General features: G+C 41.7%; 1 protein-coding gene across 36 annotated transcripts in view; it reads left to right on the top strand.

The window, feature by feature from the left end:
* The window catches only part of picalma (phosphatidylinositol binding clathrin assembly protein a), a 120,558-nt gene that overhangs the window by 26,591 nt on the left and 75,143 nt on the right, over window positions 1–18,824 (top strand). For 35 of the 36 annotated variants that reach the window (XR_007957113.1, XM_052025606.1, XM_052025605.1 and 32 more), the window contains exons 2-4: window positions 8,542–8,684; window positions 9,755–9,830; window positions 14,223–14,325. Coding sequence is in view for 35 of the 36 variants with exons in the window: in XM_052025606.1 (XP_051881566.1) it covers window positions 8,542–8,684; window positions 9,755–9,830; window positions 14,223–14,325 (322 nt within the window). In the remaining variant the exon portion in view is untranslated. Of the gene's footprint in view, window positions 1–7,949; window positions 8,175–8,541; window positions 8,685–9,754; window positions 9,831–14,222; window positions 14,326–18,824 lie in introns of those variants that run through there. The other variant, XM_052025588.1, reaches the window with a different exon arrangement.

Below are 18,824 nucleotides of genomic sequence, written 5' to 3'. Positions count from 1 at the left end.
ACCTTTGCTGCTGTTGCCAGCCAAATGAAGAGATTTCCAGCTTATCTTCTGTACCTTCATCAACTGAGCTATAATTAGATTTGTTTAGTTTTCATCACCCTCCTAATAATCTCAGGTTGCCTCTCAGGTTTCTATTAAATCTCCCTCCCTTTTCACCTTAAACCTATGCCCTCTAGTTCTTGATTTCCCCAACCCTGGGGGGGGGAGAAAGACTCTGTGCATTCATCCTGTCTATGCCCCTCATGATTTTGATTGTCTTCAATCTGCTTGAGGAGCTGTTTCTGCTTAAGGAAATAAATGGGGAAATGTTTGTCTTAACTTTGTTCTCCCACAGCCATTTATGAGAAAGGAGAATGAAGGTAGGTGTGAAACCTTTTAAGCTATACAGTTTGTGAAATAAATAATGGCATATGTGAGTGGTATCACACTAGTGTGGAGGATTGATTCCAATTGGTTTTTTAACAATTCTATATTTACAAGATGTAAAAGCAAGTACTGATGTGGAAGATTAGTGTTTTGGTGGAATTTTGTAGCTCTGATTTAAAATACTCTGCTTCCCAGTGGACAGTTTGAAATTGTTTGTATTCTGATGGTCACAAACAAGTTGAATCTTGAGTCTCAACCACTATTTCCTCTGTCACTATAGGAAATTAAAATAATTTGTCATTGTAAATGATTTCCCCTTTTCAGATACTTCCGAAGCTATTTACCATCTTCCTCAACAAAAAAAATCTTATCTCTGCTTTTCAGACTAGAGGTGGCATTCTCTAACTGTGCCGTGGTAATAGTGAAGTATTGCTTGTACACTATTACTTCTCTGCAGCCTTAAATACAGTTCTCCAAACCATTGTCCTTCTGTCATTGTCCTCCAATGTCCAGTTTGAAGCTGCCACTTCTGATCATAAGCAGATAATCATGAGTAGTGGCATCTATTTTAGCACACCATTGTTATCTTCTTGACGCGACCACTACCTGTTCTGTCAGTTACACTTCTGCCTTTCAGTTTACTTCATTTATTTATTTGGCCGTTGTCTTCATTTTCTCCTTAAGCTCCAGTGCACATATCCATACATCCATTCCATTAATTCCATTTCTGCAATTCACTGTCTCAGATTGCTCAGTTCTTGGGATTCTGTTTGACTCTTCAGCTGTGCTCTGGTCCTTCATGAAGACTACAAATTTCTTATAGATTCTGTCTGTACCTAGATTTTAAAAATCCCATCTCTGCATTGGCTACTCTGACTTAACTTTTCTAATGCTATTTTGGCAGTTCTTCTCAAACGCCATCCTTATTAAATATAAGCTCTTCCACATCTCTCAAAATACAATGCTTCAAGTTTCATTCATCCATTACTCTGGTTGTGCTGACTTTTATTTCTTTCAGGTACCTCCTGTGCCTTGTATTCAACATTTATTCTCAAGATGCGTGGATCTTGTGTTGATACTTCAGTGTTCTCTATAATTGATCATCACTAAAATCTACATATTTCTGTTTGGTTTCTTGGTTATTCCATTCAATTTGTTCCATCATTTGGAAGGTTTATCTTCAGCTATTTAGACAAGTTTCTGAAAACACACCCTGAACAATTCTGCTTCTTTAAAAATACTGCTGTGACCAATTCCTTGAGCCATCTTTGTAGCATCTCCTTTGGGTTGGCATCATGTGCGAATGAAGTTATAGGAAGTTTTCATATGTTACCACAAATTGATAACCACAACGGCAACTTGGATTTGTACACCATCCTTGTATAGAACCTTTCATGTCTTTCAGGACATATTGGAAAGCTACAAATTTTGGGGGAAGAGGAAAGAGTTGCACTGGAGGCCAGAGTCCAGAGAAAGGAGAGTTGGAGTGGGGTAGAATTGCTTTTTTAGCATTACAAAAACAAAATAGGTTTGAAGTGTTACCTGTTTATTTAACTTGCATCCTGCTATTGGTCAATGCAACAGAGTACAAGTTGGGGAGCACAATGGGTGTCACTGATAGAAAACAAGTTTCCATCCTGGCCAGGTTTAGTTGTTTGGAGGAAATTACATTGGGGGAAAAGTCATTGGGGAAAGCTGAGAATTTCATAACTTTATTTAAAAAAAACTATTTACTTTCCTGTATTTTACTTGCTCAACACTTTGTACCCCTATTCTGACTTGTCAGAGTTTGCTTTGATACTCTGCTGGAAGAAAAATTCTTCTGAAGCAGTCCCACATAATGAGGATGATTTGCAATTTTGTGCATTGTGAGCTGGCTAATGAGACCAATGAAGCTGTAGCAAAAAAAAACTGTTGGAGGAACTCAGCAGGTCAAGCAGCATCTATGGAGACAGGGATAGTTAGCGTTTAGAGCCGAGACCCAGCATTAGGACTAAATGTAGAGAGAAGATAGCTAGTATAAAGAGATGAGAGGGAGGGGTGAGGCAGGGCTGGTAGGTGATGGGTGCAATTAGGTGAGGTGGGGGATGATGGGCAAGTGGAGCAAGGTGGGGAGTTTAGAGACAGGCTGGTGGGTGATAGTTGGAAGCAGAAGGGGGAAAATGGGAAGATGAAGGGGTAGCAGATGCTCCCAGAAAGGGGAGCAGGAAGCTTGAGATGGAGGCTGAAATGGCTCCCATTCTTCCCTTTTTTTTCTTTCATCTTGTTCCATCTGTCACCCACCACCCTCTGTCTCTACCTTTACCCTCTCCTCTTGCCTCCCTGCACTTGGTTCCATCTGCACATCATCCCTTGCCTGATTCCACCTGTCACCTATCAGCCCCTGTCTCACCCCTCCTTATCACCTCTATACTGGCAATCTTCTCTCTACACTCGTTCTGATACAAGGTCTCAATTCAAAATGTCAACCATCCTCTTGTCTCCATAGATGCTGCTTGACATGTTGAGTCTTCTAGCTGTTCTTTTTTTTTTGCTCCAGCTTTCAGCATCTGCAATCTCTGTGTCTCTAATGAAACTGTCGACTCCCCCGCAAATGGGGGCAGGCAGTGGCTGATGGAGCAGACAGCTGAGTAGTTTGTGAGGTAGTAACTCCTTCTAATGGTCATACAGGGCTTCTTTGGTCTCTTCTCAATGCCAGCCTGAATGCTTGTTTACCATGTTGAGTCATGGGCTAAAGGTTCCAAAGAGTCAGAGGGGATGTTGCATATCCTCAAGGAAGCCTTGAGCAGAGGTGTCTTCTCTATCCACCTGGTGATTTCATCTCGTGAAATGGAATGAAGTGTCTGTTTAGGGAGACTGGTGTTGGACATGCAAGTGAGATGGCCAACCCAGCAGAGCTGACAGAGAAACTTGGTCTCAGTGCGGGGGATATTGGCCTGAACAAGGATGTTGATGTTGGGTTTCTGTACCCTTCCAGTGAATTTAGAGCATTTGGCAGAGAGAACATTGAAGTACAAATACATGCGTACTGTACATTTATTCCTCCTGGGGCCCAAAACTGGGTGATTTCAAGTGTGTTTGTGCAAATTTTTTTCTTTGCATATATTTGGGCTGTAGAACAAAATAGTTGACCATATTTAGTATGCTTATGTCCCTGAATTGTATATCATGGGCAGCATTTTTCTTTGGAGTTAGTTGCAAGGGGGAGGAGCAGATTTAAGTCAAAAGTTTGGTCCTTTTTCGTAGGAAGCAATGCGACAATCTTTGCTGAATCTCTTGTGTCATTTTGCTCGAGTTCTCCTTCAGGAAGGAGATAGAGAGCCTAGTGGCATGGTGTCATGACAACAACCTTTCAATGTCAGCAAAACAAAAGAGCTGGTGCTTGACTTCAGAAAGTAGGGCAGAGCACACCCATCTATGTATCAATGGTGCTGAGGTGGAGATGGTTGAGAGCTTTAAGTACCTAGGTGTAAGCATTGCCAATAGATTATCCTAGTCCAACTACATAGACACTACTGGCCAAGAAAGCTCACCGGTGCCTCTACTTCCTCAGAAGGCTAAGGAAATTTGGCATGTCCCCATTGACCCTCAGCAATTTTTTTAATATAGATGTACCATTGAAAGCATTCTATCCTGATGCATCACAGCTAGGTATGGCAACTGCTCTGCACAGGTCTGCACAAAATAGCAGAGTTGAGGATACTGCTTGGGCCATGGTGAAAACTAGCCTCCCCTCCGTGGACTCTCAACACTTCTTGCTGCCTTGGAAAAGCAGTCAACATTAGCAAATTTGTGGATGACACCAAGATTGGGGGTGCAGTGGACAGTGAGGAAGGCTATTAAAGCTTGCAGCGTGATCTTGACCAGCTGGGAAAATGGGCTGAAAAATGGCTGATGGAATTTAATGCGGACGAGTGTGAGGTGATGCGCTTTGGGATGACAAACCAGGGTAAGACTTACAGTGAATGGTAGGGCTCTGAGGTGTGCAGTAGAACGAAGGGACCTGGGAATGTGGGTCCATGGTTCCCTGAGAGTGGCGTCACAGGTAGATGGGGTCGTGAAGAGAGCTTTTGGCACATTGGCCTTCATGGATCAGGGCATTGAGTGCAGGAGTTGGGATGTTGTGTTGAGGTTGTGCGGGACGTTAGTGGGGCTGAATTTGGAGTATAGTGTGCAGTTCTGCTCGCCTACCTACAGGAAAGATGTCAATAAGCTTGAAAGAGTGCAGAGAAAATTTTCACGCTTGTTGCTGGGATTTGAGGACTTGAGTTATAGGGAAAGGTTGAATAGGTTAGGATTTTTATTCCCTGGAGCGCAGGAGAATGAGGGGAGATCTCATAGAGATATACAAAATTGAGGGGTATAGATAGGGTGAATGCATGCAGGCTTTTTCCCCTCAGGTTGGGTGAGATTAGAACTAGAGGTCATAGGTTTAGGGTGAAAGGTGAAATATTTAAGGGGGAACTACACTCAGAAGGTGGAGTGAGTGTGGAATGAGGTGCCAGTGGAAATGGTGGCTGCAGTTCAGTTATAACATTTAAGAGAAGTTTGGATAGATGCATGGAAGAGAGAGGTCTGGAGGACTATGGTCCAGGTGCAGGTAGATGGGACTAGGCAGTAGATCAGGTTGGCACAGACTGGATGGACCGAATGGCCTGTTTCTGTGGTGTAGTGCTCTACATAATCTAAGAACCCTCCCACCCCAGATGTTCTCTCTCCTTCCTGCTTCTATTGCGCAGAGGATACAAAATCTTGAAAACACTCACCACCAGGCTCAAGGACCGCTTCTGTGCCACTGTTACAAGACTGTTGAACCAATCTGCTTTACGTTTCAGATGAGCTCTTGACCTCAGAATCTACCTCGTCATGGCCTTGCACCTTATTGTCTGCCTGCACTGCATTTTTTCAGTAACTTTAACACTATATTCTGCATTCTTATTGCTTTTTCCCTTGTACTTGTTTTGAAATGATCTGTATGGATGGCATGCAAAAGTTATTCTCTGTATCTCAGTACATGTGACAGTAATAAACCAATTCCAATTCTATTATTGCAGTGCTCCCTTTTTTTTGTATACATTGTCTTTGAGAATGTGTAATGCTACTTTTAAAGTATGTCATGGTTGCACATAGAGAGGACATCTTGGAGGGCTCATCCAGTGAGGCCTTATGGGTAGAGCTCAGGAATAAGAACGGTGCAATCACTGTTCTGTAGTTGCACTGTAGGCCTGCAGAATGAGCCTGGGCAGGTGATTGAAGTTTCAGTGGGAGAGCATTTTGGGAAGAGTGATCACAATTCCATAAGTTTTCAGATAGTTATGGATAAGAATAAGATTGGACCTTGGTGGAGGGGAATTCTAAATTGTGGGAAGGCTAATTACAACAATATTAAGTAGGAACTGTGGAGAGTAGATTGAGACTGGCCCTTTAGGGGTAAGTCCACATCTGTTGTACAAGTCTTTTATAGGCCAGCTGGCTAGAATTTGGGATCAGCATGTTCCTGTCAGAATGAAAGATAAGGATGGCAAAGCTCAGGAATCTTGGATGATGAGAGATGTTGTAAATATAGTCAAAAAGAAGCATATGTAATGTTTAAGAAACTGAAATTAGACAAGGCTCATGAGGAAAATAAAGGAAACGGGATAAATTAAATGGTATTGGGAGACCTAAAAGGAGCCATGAAATGTCCTTGCAACTAGGATTAAGGAGAATCCCAAGACACTTTTTTTTACATGTATTGGGAGCAAGAGGGTATCTAAGAAAAGGGTAGGACCACTTGAGGACAAAGAAGGGAATTTGTGCATGGAGCCAGAAGAAGTGGGTGAGGTCCTTTTGAGTACTTTGCATCAGTATTCACCAAGGACATGGATGATGAAATCGGGCGTGTATGTTGATACTCTAGGGCATGTTGATATTAAGAAGAAGGTGGTGTTGGGTCTCTTGGAAAAGCTAAGTGGATAAGTCCCCAGGGCCCAATGGGATCTATTCCAGGAATCTGAGGGAGGAGATTGCCAGTGCCTTCACAGATCTTTGTATCCTCTTTAACCACTGTGAGGTCCCAGAAGACTGGAGAATGGCCAATGTTTCTTTGTTCAAGCAGGACAACAGGGATAATCCAGGAAATTATAGGCCAGTAAGCCTTGCATCAGTGGCATGGAAATTATTGGAGAAGATTCTTTGGGGCAGGATTTACTCGCATTTGGAAACTTATAGATTTATTAAGGATAGTTAGCATGCCTTTGTGCAGGGAAGTTAAATGCAAGAAGAAAGTATATAGTAAATGGCAGAATCCATAGGAACATTGATGAACAGGGGGATCTTGGGTGCAAGTCCATAGCTCCCTGAAAGTGGCAACACATGATGGGGTAATAAAGTTGGCATACGGCATGCTTGCCTTGATCAGTTGTGGTATTGAATATAAAAATTGGGAAGTCATGTTGCAGCTGTATAAAAATTTGGTTAGGCCACATTTGGAATATTGTGTATGGATCTGGTCACCACACTATGATAAAGATGTGGAGGCTTTGGCAAAGGTGCAGAAGAGGTTTACTAGGATATTGCCTGGATTGGAGTGTATTAGCTATAAGGAGAGGTTGAACAAACTTGGATTGTTTTGGCTGGAGTGTCGGAGGCTGAGGGGCCAAATGCTAAAAGTATATGAGTTATCAGAGGCACAGAAAAGGTAAATAGAATATTTTGGAGGAGGAAAAGGTAAAATGCAAGAGGGAATAGCTTTAACCTGAGAGGGGAAAAGTTTAAAGGAGATTTGTGTCTTTTTTTATGGAGTGGCAGGTGCTGCTAGTGGGGGTGACAGAAGCAGATACAATAGTGGTATTTAAGAGGCATTTGGGCAGACATATGAACAGGCAGGGAATAGAGGGACATGGACCATGTGCAGGCAGATGGTGTTTGTTTAGATTGGCATCATGGTCAGCACAGACACGGTGGGCTGAAGGGCCTGGTCAGTGTTCTATTGCTTTTATTTAAAAGATCATTCAATTCTCACTGCCCAGAAGCTGCATTTCTGCTTTGGTTTAGTGCTTGCATGTTTTTAAGCTAAAGTTCTCAATTCAAAGTTGACACTTTGCAGTTAGATGCATAAATGTTGGTAAACAACACAGATCAGTCAGTGAGTTTAGGTGATTTCAGTAACCATTGAGAAAGTTATTGTCAACTGGGGCAATTTGAAATTTTGTAGCTAAATCTGCTCTCCTTGGATTTTGTAATGAATAGCTTATTCCTTAAAGGTAGTAACAAATTGGTTTTTGGACCATAACCAATTTTAAAAGAGAATTTTTCATTTGGAGCTTGAAAATAACTGGCTTAAGCAAGTATGCATTTCATTGTGAATTTGATTTCAATATGGCATTGTGATTATGGATAATTTCATAGCTACCTGAATGTGGCTGCACAGGTTGGTAGGGTGGTAAAGAAGGCGTATAGCATGCTTGCCTTCATTGGTTGAAGCACTGAGTTCAAGAATCAGGAAGTTGTATTGCAGCTTTATAAAACTCTGGTTAGGCCACCTCTAGAATATTGCATTCAATTCTGGTTGCCCCATTATAGGAAGGATGTGGAGGCTTTGGGGAGGGTGCATGAGGTTTACCAGGATGCTGCCTGGATTATAGGGCATGTGCTATGAGGAGAGGCTGGACAAACTTGAGTTGTTCTCTCAATGGAGTGGTGGAGGCTGAGGGGAGACCTTATGGAAGTTTGAAAGGTTGAGAGGCATAGATAGAATAAGCAGCTGTTATCTTTTTCCCAGGGTTGAAGTGTCTAATAATCGAGGGCATGCATTTAAGATAAGAGGGGTAAGTTCAAAGGAGATATGTGGGGCAAGTTTTTCTTTACACAGTGGTGGGTGCCTGGAATGTGCTGCCAGGGGTGGTAGTGGAAGCAAATATGATGGAGGCATTCAAGATGCTCTTGGATAGGCACATAAATATGGAGGGATATGAACCTTGTGTAGGCAGAAGGGATTAGGTTAGTTGGATGTTTAATTACTAGTTTAATTAGTTCAGTACAACGTCATGGGCCGAAGGCCTGTTTCTGTACTGTACTGTTCTACGTTCTAATCTTAAACCTATCGAAATGCATTAGGTGTGTACAATGTTTGGCGTTAATGTTACAGAATTTTGCTTTGAGATGCTCTTCACTAACTGTTCTGTTCTTTTACAGATCTGATTCAGTGTACAAATGAAATGAATGTAAACATACCTCAGCTGGCGGATAGCCTTTTTGAAAGAACTACTAACAGCAGCTGGGTGGTGGTATTCAAGTCTCTCATCACAACCCATCAAATGATGGTTTATGGAAATGAGGCAAGATTTTTAGGAAATAAGACAATGAATATATGGTGAAATCTTCTTCTGTTTTTAATTCCTGTTTTCTTAAGTTGTGTAATTAAAACATCCAGGCTATTCTTGACTCATGAAACATCAGAAGCATTGTACGCTGGAAATGTTTATTTCTTGCACATTTCTCTTCTCATCCTGGCAAATATAGTGCCTTTCATGTCTGAGACATTACAAAGCACAGTACAACTCATGAATTTTATTTGAAGGTGTTACTTTTTGTAGAAAGCACATCAGCCCTATATGGGGGAAATGTATTTTTGCTAGAGCTGCTCAACCTCAAACTTTTTCTGAAATATCTCCAATGTCAATATATCATCTCTTGAATAAAGGGACTGAAACTATATGCTATACTGCAGGAGTGTTGTCACCAGCTGCTTGTACAATTGTGGCAAGTTTTCCCTACTTTTACATTGCAATCATTTTGCCTTCTGAGTTAATTGCTATACAGATGACCCCACTCTGCATTTTCGCCATTCAGGTAGTGGAAATTTGCACTTAGAGAATTCACAAATTGCTACCCAAAAAGTTAGGATACAGAATAAAATTTCCTCTTCTTCTTGAGGAATTTATGTGGGGGCTGCCTGTGTCTGCATGCTAATGCAGTGTTTCCTATACATCACCCTGTACATCACCTGGATCTGTGTACAGCAATAGTTTCTCTATTTAACCATCACTTTTGCTTTTCTGTTTTTCCCACCAAAGTAAATACTGTTACCTTCACCTCATTTATTCTCTGTCCTCTAGATTTTAGTCTGCTTATTTATATCCTTTTCCCAACTCCTCTACTTGCTTTTCTACTTTTAATTGTATTATAAAATTTGTGTAACATATTCAGTCCTTTTAATTTAAGGAGTAAATATAGATTGTGAATAGATAAGGCTCCCGGCAGTGAGTATAGATATTTGTACAACATTTAGGGAAGTCGTGTAATAATTTCATAACTCTTAAACTTGTAATAATATGAAAAGCCTTTTTTATGTATGGCTCTGTTTGGAGAAAATTATTAATGTAGGCATTTTTTTTTATTTGTTTAGCGTTTCATCCAGTACCTAGCTTCAAGAAACACCTTGTTCAACTTGAACAATTTTTTAGATAAAAGTGGATTGCAGGGTGAGTGAATTTCACTTCAAAATTGACAAATTTTTTTCTGTATTATTTGTAAGCAACAGTATGCAATAAAACTCTGATAATCTGGCACACTGGACTTTGGTGCTGGATTGGCAGATTTTCTAGAACATTAGATGTTATTTCTATCAATATCTCAATGCTATTAATTAACTTTTTAAATGTTATTATATTATTATAACTTCTGTGGTGAACCAGGTATGTTCAAAGGGAACGTGGGAACCAGGGCCCTGGGAAAAGAGCGTGGCCAACATCTGGTGATCCATATGCCAAATCATCTGAATTTGAATAATCAGCTGCAACAAGCAGTCTGCTGGAGGAACTCAGTGGGTTGAGCAGCATCTGTATGGTAGGGGAGGGTCGGTGAGGAATTGTCGCCATTTCAGGTGAAAACCCTGCATTAGGACTGAGTTCCTCCAGCAGATTGTTGCTCCATATTCCTGCACCTGCAGTCTCTTTTCTCCGAATAATCAGCTAGTGGGTTATCAGAGTGTTACTCTTGGTGTGTTTGATTTAAACAGAGTGGGGGGAAAAAAATAACAGTCCAAAGTGGATTCCAACTTTGGTTGTTATTTCTCTGAAGTGACAGATGCTCCTACCCCAGAGTAATTTTGGCTCCTGTTCAAATTATAATTAAAATTACCATATAATGTTGCAGTTGTGAAGTATGTTACATTTCTTATCAACGTCCAGGTAAGATGTTTTGGCAAAACTTAGATAATAAGAGAAACTTGCAGTGTGAGCCCTGGTGGTGAGACTAATTTACTTAATATCATTTAGCTCTTGAAGAATATGGATATTAGGTCTTTCTTTAACTGGTGGCACTGTAATTGTATATATAATTTCTGTTGTTAAATGTAAGTTAGAATGTTAAGATATCTGGGGGGTGATATTAAACTTGAGAGAAATTCCCTTCGGGAGAGATGTATAGTTAAAGGATTATAGTAAAATCAAGATGATGTGTTGTGCTTTAAGATATGAATGCAATGGTAGGAATACATTATCAGAATAATAGTCTCTTAATTCAACCATCAGTTTCTAGTTTCAATTAAGCTAGAATGTTATTGTGCAGAAATATTTGATTTTTCTTTAGTTGTCTAATTTTGGCAAATTATGTAATCGTACAAGAATATTTTTTTTTGTACTGTTGAAGCGCAAAGTTCTCGGATTAAATGATTCATCATTCACATGCATGCAACCAATACAATGCCTTTATTTAATCCATTGTGGATTTAGTAATTATTATCTTGCTTCCTCACCCACACACTATTAACTACCCTTGCTGTGTTGTGTTCAGGGGTTACCGTGTATAATTACAGAGGGCTTGCATTTCTAGAAAACCATATATATCATGCTTTTCCATAAAGCGAACCAATTTTTCCCATTGAATCCCATGTTGTATGTGGAGATGCAATCCTACAGCAAGTTATTCTTGCAACTATAATGCTCCTGTGGTTGTGCAGTCTATAGGCAAAGGATTTCTGACTACAAAAGAGAGAGGATAGTTGTTCTAATTAACTAGAAATGGATGTTACGTTGTTTGATAAATATCGTTGTTGAAGTATCAATAGAAGAGACTGCCTTGTCAGTTTCTAAAGCAAATCCTTAGGTGGCCTCCTGATGTTTTGTTTATTTTTTTAACCATAAATTCTGTACCTCAAGTTATTTGGTAGTGATTTGCAAATTCCATAAGGGCAATTTTTCATTACCTGAACTGCTGTAACATGGGGATTCACTGTATTTGAGAAAGAGACAAAGACAGATTCTTTGGGATTCTTTAGGTAATTAGTTCATTGAAGGAAGATTAATTCATTGCAGGAAAGGTTTTGGGCTGCAGTGAAACAACCAAGAATGGAACTAAGCAAAGGGATTTTAAAAAAACAAAGCTGAATAACAACCAGGAAGATTAATGAAGGTAGTGGAGTAGATGTGGTCTACATGGATTTTAGTAAGGTGTTTGACAATGTTCCATATGGTAGGCTTCTTCAGAAGGTCAGAGGCCAAGGGATCCAGGGAGGCTTGGCCGTGTGGGTTCAGAATTGGCTTGCCTGTAGAAAGCAGAGGGTTGTGGTGGATGGAGTGCATTCAGATTAGAGGGCTGTGACTAGTGGTGTCCCACAGGAATCAGTTCTGGGACCTCCTACTTTTTGTGATATTTATTAATGACAGATGAGGGGGTGGAAGGGTGGGTTAGCAAGTTTGCAGATGACACAAAGATCGGTGGTGTTGTGGATAGTGTGGAGGGCTGTCGAAGCTTACAGAGGGATATTGATAGGATGCAGAGCTGGGCTGAGAAGTGGTAGATGGAGTTCAATCCGGAGAAGTGTGAGGTGGTACACTTTGGAAGGACAAACTCCAAGGCGGAGTACAAGGTTAATGGCAGGATTCTGGGGAGTGTGGAAGAGCAGAGGGATCTGGGGGTTCATATCCACAGATCACTGAAAGTTGCTTCACAGGTGGATAGGGTAGTTAAGAAAGCTTATGGGATGTTAGCTTTCATAAGTCATGGGATCGAGCTTAAGAGCCGCGAAGTAATGATGCAGCTCCTCAAAACTCTGGTTAGACCATACTTAGAATACTGTGTCCAGTTCTGGTCGCCTCACTATAGGAAGGATGTGGAAGCGTTGGAAAGGGTGCGGAGGAGATTTACCAGAATGCTGTCTGGTTTAGAGAGTATGGATTGTGAGGAGAGACTAAGGGGGCTAGGGCTTTAGTCTTTGGAGAGAAGGAGGATGAGGGGTGACATGATAGAGGGTTACAAAATATTAAGAGGAATAGATAGAGTGGGCAGCCAGCGCCTCTTTCCCTGGGCACCGATGCTCAATACAAGAGGGCATGGCTTTAAGGTAATGGGTGGGAAGTTCAAGGGAGATATCAGAGGGAGGTTTTTCACCCAGAGAGTGGTTGGCGCATGGAATGCACTGCCTGGGGTGGTGGTGGAGGCTGATACGTTGGTCAAGTTCAAGAGATTGTTAGATAAACATATGGAGGAATTTAAAATAGAGGGATATGTGGGAGGAAGGGGTCGATAGTCTTAGGTGTGGCTTCAAGGTCGGCACAACATTGTGGGCTGAAGGGCCTGTATTGTTCTAAATCTAAATTGGTTGGAGGAGAATAATGTCGATTTGTCATTTGAGGTTGCACAGGGAATGATGGATAATACTCCCCAAATGTAGAGACAGTATTGTTTGTAGCTTCAGGTAAGCCTGCTACAGTAGTACTTAAAGAAAGTAAATACACAACTGATCTAAAAATTCAGCACCAGTATTAGTAATTGTTTCGAAATAGAAGTCTGACCTACACACCAATCACAATTGTTACTAGGGAGCTATTTCTTTGAGTTCAGGTGTTAGACACAAGCTTGCTCTCTGGTCTGCAAGGAAATTCTGCCAGTAGGGAGATGTGAATGTTGTGGTGGCAAGGAAACCTGCTTTTCCACATGGTTGTTTTTCCAATGTGCATCAGATACAGTTTGTTAAATTTCTTGGAAAATAACGTTTTTTATCAACACACATACTTACAGTCCATTATTCTCAAGTTGTGGATTTGCAATTTCACTGCAAATGATGTTTCCTTAGTATTCTGTTTCGGATGAGTTCACTACTTTTGTGAAGTATTGATCACTGGTATTGATAATTTATTTTGAAATTTGTCAGGCTACTGATAAATGGTGGTTCAGCCACATTTCCTCATGACTTTTCCGAATAATTTTTGATATAAAGCAAGCATTTGTTAGTGTGACCCTTTTTGTATACTCTTTCTCAATGAATAAAGTCATATTAAGATTCTGGATTTTCAGTGGGGCACGTCCAGATGGGTTGCACAACCAGAAAGTTCTGAGGCTTTAAGTTTCAGTGGGTTTCTTGGGGTAAAGATTGAAAGGTAAATCATGTGGGATTCCTAAGTGTAGATTGATCAAGGACTATTGTTCATGCTTTGAAGATGCTGAATACTTTAATGGAGTCTTGCTCTGCTGATTTTAAGTGTATTATCTGAAAGATGACTATTTGGGTAATTAGATTATACTAGAATTAATCCACTTGGATTATTTGTTTCCTGGGATTTGCACCAATAATCCTCTTCTCTGTTGCAATCACTTAACACGTAATGTGGTGTTGTACATGAGACTCAATTCCAAACTTTTTTGTCCTTTTGAAGTTCATTTCAGAAAGAGAATGTATTATTCATTGCTGCCTTTATTGTGTATTTAGTGTTGCTGGCTGAAGACTGACTTCAGCTGCTGATCTCCAATTTATTGTATGGACAGAGAAACTTCCACCTAAATATTTGGCACTTGTTTATAAATAATAGTCAAATAAGTAAATATTTTGCATTGGGTATGATTTTATTTCATAACATTGTGTTCTTGTGTTTAAGGTTATGACATGTCTACATTCATCCGGCGCTATAGTAGATACCTTAATGAAAAGGCGGTTTCCTACAGGCAGGTTGCTTTTGACTTCACAAAGGTGAAACGAGGGTAAGGACTAATAACAATCGTGAATGGTTATGATATTACCAAACTTTTGTTTTAAATGTATATATGGGTAGATGTAGCTCACTAAGGGCTAACATGAATTGTATTTCATTTGCTCAATATCCACTGGCTTGTGGAAGAAGGTCATGCTTCCTGGTGCCTATATCTCGGTGATCACAATTCAGTATTATATAAATGATAGCGAAAGGAGAACATGATGTACTGCTTAGCTGCCAAATTTCTCCCAATGATTGTTTCTTACCATTTGCCAGCTTGCCCAAGTTGCTGCTTATTGTAGGGATTGTCATCAAGCAGTTTGCCGGTGGGAGCTTGAGAGCAAGGTATTTGCTGCTTCCACTTTCATCCAAATAAAAAGTGCTGTACTATGTTATGGTTTTGATCTTGTGAGAATTTTAAGAAACTATTAATTGTAAGATTCAAGGGCACATGTTCCAGTTATTTTAGTTTGAGGATTTTGGTGGACCTTGGCATCAATCTCAGACTGCGCTCAAGTGAAGTGCACATTGAGGTTTTTTAGGGAAGCCAATCAGACTCAACCAATTGTAGAAAATTGATGGCAGCAATTAAAAGCAGTGCAGAACCTGGAACGTGACTCGGTTGAAATAACTTTCTGGTTTTGCAGGCAGATGAGCTTTGCACACTTTCTAGCAGACGTCAATGGATAATGTTCAGTAGTGAAACCTCTTGCTCTCCCCAAATTCCATCCAAGGAATGCCAAGGCTGTATATAAACACCTCACTGTGTTATCTCAATTTTAAGTTCCCACTCCTGCCTGCTGCAAAATCACACAGTGCCACGGATTAATTCTGTTAAAACGCGTTTATTAGCAGTACACTGCCAGGGAGAATTCTCCTCTGACTCTGCATGAGAGTCTTTATCGGAAGTCTGCACAATACAGAGGGGCAGATATTAATTTATACAGTCCTTGTCACACACTTAAACAATGCTACTGCACCCATTTCAATTGGGGAGTCTAAGATTCACGCGCTCACTGTTTAGCACGAACCTCGCGCGCTCACTGTTTAGCACGAACCTCGCGCGCTCACTGTTTAGCACGAACCTCGCGCGCTCACTGTTTAGCACGAACCTCGCGCGCTCACTGTTTAATATAATTGGCTTACAATCAAGTTCCAGACACAGTAATCACCACCTGGTCTTGAGTCAGGGGCTTGCGTGCATGGTATTTTTTTCATTAGTTATATGTACATCACAATTTCTTAATCCTTTACTTCCTCATTCCCTCCTTTTATCATATCATGATAACCTAGAGGGGTGCCGAGAACGGGGTCGAGAGCTTATTATTAAAGACCTTGCAACAATTATGTAAATAGGTCAGCACCACACAGCATACTATAATAATAATAACGATTAACACTACTGCTCCATGCAGCAGGTATGATGTCAATGATCCTCCTAATAGCCACCTCAACCAATCCTCTCCTCCTGCAAGTCCCTGCCTAAAGCTATCTACTTGTTTCTGAATGTCCTGAATGGCATGGGAAATGTTGTAGGACTCATCCCTAACATTGGTGATACATTTGTCCCCTACTATGGCACATACTCCTCCTTGCTGAGCCAACTGGTAGTCCACAGCGTACCTGGTCTGTTGGGCATAAAGTCGAAGTTCTGCCATTTCCTGGTTCACTGCCTCCAGGCCCTTTTTACGGTACTGTTTCCCAGCACGGTCAGTCCACAAATAATGTAGTTCCAGTTTTTAACGGCTATAGTTCCTGCCGAACCCCGCCCCCCAGAGAGAGTACTCAGAAACCCATAGCCTAATGACGATAATGGGGAGCCCATCGTAACAGGATCCTTTCATTCTTCACAGAACTCCTCACGTACTGACCGCGCCACAAGTCTTCGTTGGACATGAGCCTTCTGGGGGCAGGGGACCGTGACCGGCCCAATCGTTCCTATTGCAAACAAGGCTGGCAGAGTGGGGGTGGCAGTAGTACAAGTATCATTAAAAAGGAACACATACCCTTTCTTGGCCCGGTAAAAGGTTACATTACCCATTTGCTGTGGACTGGGAACCTGAGAATACCAAGAGAATCCAGTCACATTCCTTCCATGACTTTTTAGATAATTTTCCCTGGTTAGCCATTCCAAAGAGACATCAGGCAATTTCACATGGGTTCCATTCCCTTCCCCACAAACCCATCACTCCCCTGCAAGTAATTTAACACACCCAGTGGTGGCACACTCACACCTAAACCATCCTCCCCTAAATTCACATTCTCTCATCGCTATCCCACAACCCCGTCCTTTACCGTCAAAGCAGTGGGGGAAGGACTGGTAGCTAGTTGTGCTACTAGGATCTGCTATTGTTCTTTACAAACATTTACCTGGCAACACCCTCCCGTAAGTTCCCTTCTGCCCAATACACTTTGTTTCTGAATATTTGTATTTTAAGAGAGACCTGGTGTGGCTACAAAAAGACCTTCCACTGATTTTGCCAGGGAGTAGCAAACGGTGCAATTTCCATGTAGCTGCATATGTGTTTTATAAAACAAATTTTCCTGTGATGCCAACGCAAGAGTACCGGTAATGGTAAGGAGTCCAAATCCAAGAACCATCATTTTCCTTCTGGTGGCCATCGTCTGCAGTCACTCAGATGAATCCAGCGTTCTTGGCCCTGTACTTTCACAGCTGTAGGAGTTTGGAGCAGTATCTGGAAGGGGCCTTTCTACTGAGGTCCCAATTTAGGGCGCTCCCAATCTCTTATCAGTACTGAATCTCCCATTTCCAGGTCAGGCAACTCTGCATCCTGTCCTTCCCATGGTTTAAAGGCGCTCTTCACCTGTGAATGAAGAAATTTTAAAGAGGATGTTAGCTGTCTGAAATACCTTTTGTAGTTAATCCCCCATGATGTTAAGGTCAACCTGGGTGGGGAGCTGGGTGTCAGCATCCCATGGGGTTCTTCCGGGCATCCATAGATAATTTCGGCAGCCGACATCCCGGTGGCTGAGTGGCAGGTAATTCTCATGTAGTATAAAGCTAATGGGAGAACATTCAGCCAATTTAGATCTGTCTCTGACACTAATTTAGTTGGCTCGTTCTACTATACCTGCTGCCTGAGGGTGGTAGGTGCAATGGAACTGTTGTTCGATATGCAGTGCCTTGCACAACTCCTTATTTATTTTCCCTATGAAGTGGGGACCATTGTCTGAACTTATCTGTCGGGGTACTCCAAATCTTGGTATGATCTCTGTAAGCAATAACTTGACCACCGTTAAGGCCTTATTGTTGGTGGTTGGAAAAGCTTCAATCCATCTACTAAATACTTCAATAATAAGACAGTGCTTATAGCAATGTACACGCGGTAATTCAATAAAATCAAGCTGCATACATTCAAAAGGACCACCTGGCAAGGGGGTTTTGCCTGGGGTGCACCTCCCCTCTTTCCCAGCATTGGCTTGTTGGCAAATTAAACACGATCGTATTTTGCCTCGTGCTGCTTCCTCCAATCTGGGGTGCCGCCAGGTATGTAGTAAAATGTTACTCATTCCCTCCTTGCCAAGGTGGGTGTCAGAATGCAGGCAGTCAATATGCATTGGTAACAAGGTATCAGGTATACATACTTGACCTACTGGAGTAGTCCAGAGGCCATATGGCGCAGAGTGCATACACCCGTGCAGCTTCCATACTTGTTTTTCTGAGTTGGGGTGTCCCCCTGTAAGTGCTGCTTGTTTTTCTGAGTCGGGGTGTCCCCCTGTAAGTGCTGTACAGTGACCATGTCTGGGGTGCCCTGCCTTTTTATTGTTGGCTTACAATCAACCGCCTGTTTTTCCACAGTTGAAACGATATTAGTTCCTTGGTGTGCTGCCAATTTAGCCTCTGCATCTGGCCTGTTAATGCCCTGTGTTACCAGGGAGGTGTCTGAGAGGTGAGCTGAGCATTTAATGATGGCCAGTTTATTAGGAAGGAGGATGGCTTGGAGGAGGTTTTTTACGTAAGCCGCATTCTGTTTGGGGCTACCTGTAGAGGTCAGAAATCCCCTGGGCGTCCATAGTCGGCCAAAATCACGGGCGACTATGGAATCAGTAAAGATATTAGCTACTTTGTCCTTGGCTAAAATACAAGCTCTGGTCAGGGCAAAGAGTTCTGCTTTTTGGGCAGAGACTGGGGGCTGCAAAGACGCAGACTCCATGACGTTGGAGTCGTTTACTATGGCGTAGTCACAAAGGCGGGTTCCCTGTTCAGAAACGGAGGAACTATTGTCAACATACAGGTTTAAGTCTGCTGACTGGAAGGCCTTATCCAAAAGGTCCAGACGGGGTGTAGTCAAAAAGTGGTTTCGCATTAAACAGTCATGTGGTGGATCTTTAAGATCCTCAGGTGGGGCCTCTAGAAAGGTAGCAGGGTTAATGGTGGTGCAGTGTGCAAAAGTGAGGAGTGGGTTATTCAGGAGTGCTACCTCATATCTGTTTAAGCGGGCCTGGGTAAGGTGTTGCGTCTGATGGGAGGTCAGGAGTGCCGTT

Source organism: Pristis pectinata, chromosome 11 (assembly GCF_009764475.1).
Source record: "Pristis pectinata isolate sPriPec2 chromosome 11, sPriPec2.1.pri, whole genome shotgun sequence".
Taxonomy (NCBI): domain Eukaryota; kingdom Metazoa; phylum Chordata; class Chondrichthyes; order Rhinopristiformes; family Pristidae; genus Pristis; species Pristis pectinata.
The sequence above is the reverse complement of the archived record's forward strand: the minus strand, read 5'-3'. Positions and strand labels throughout refer to the sequence as shown.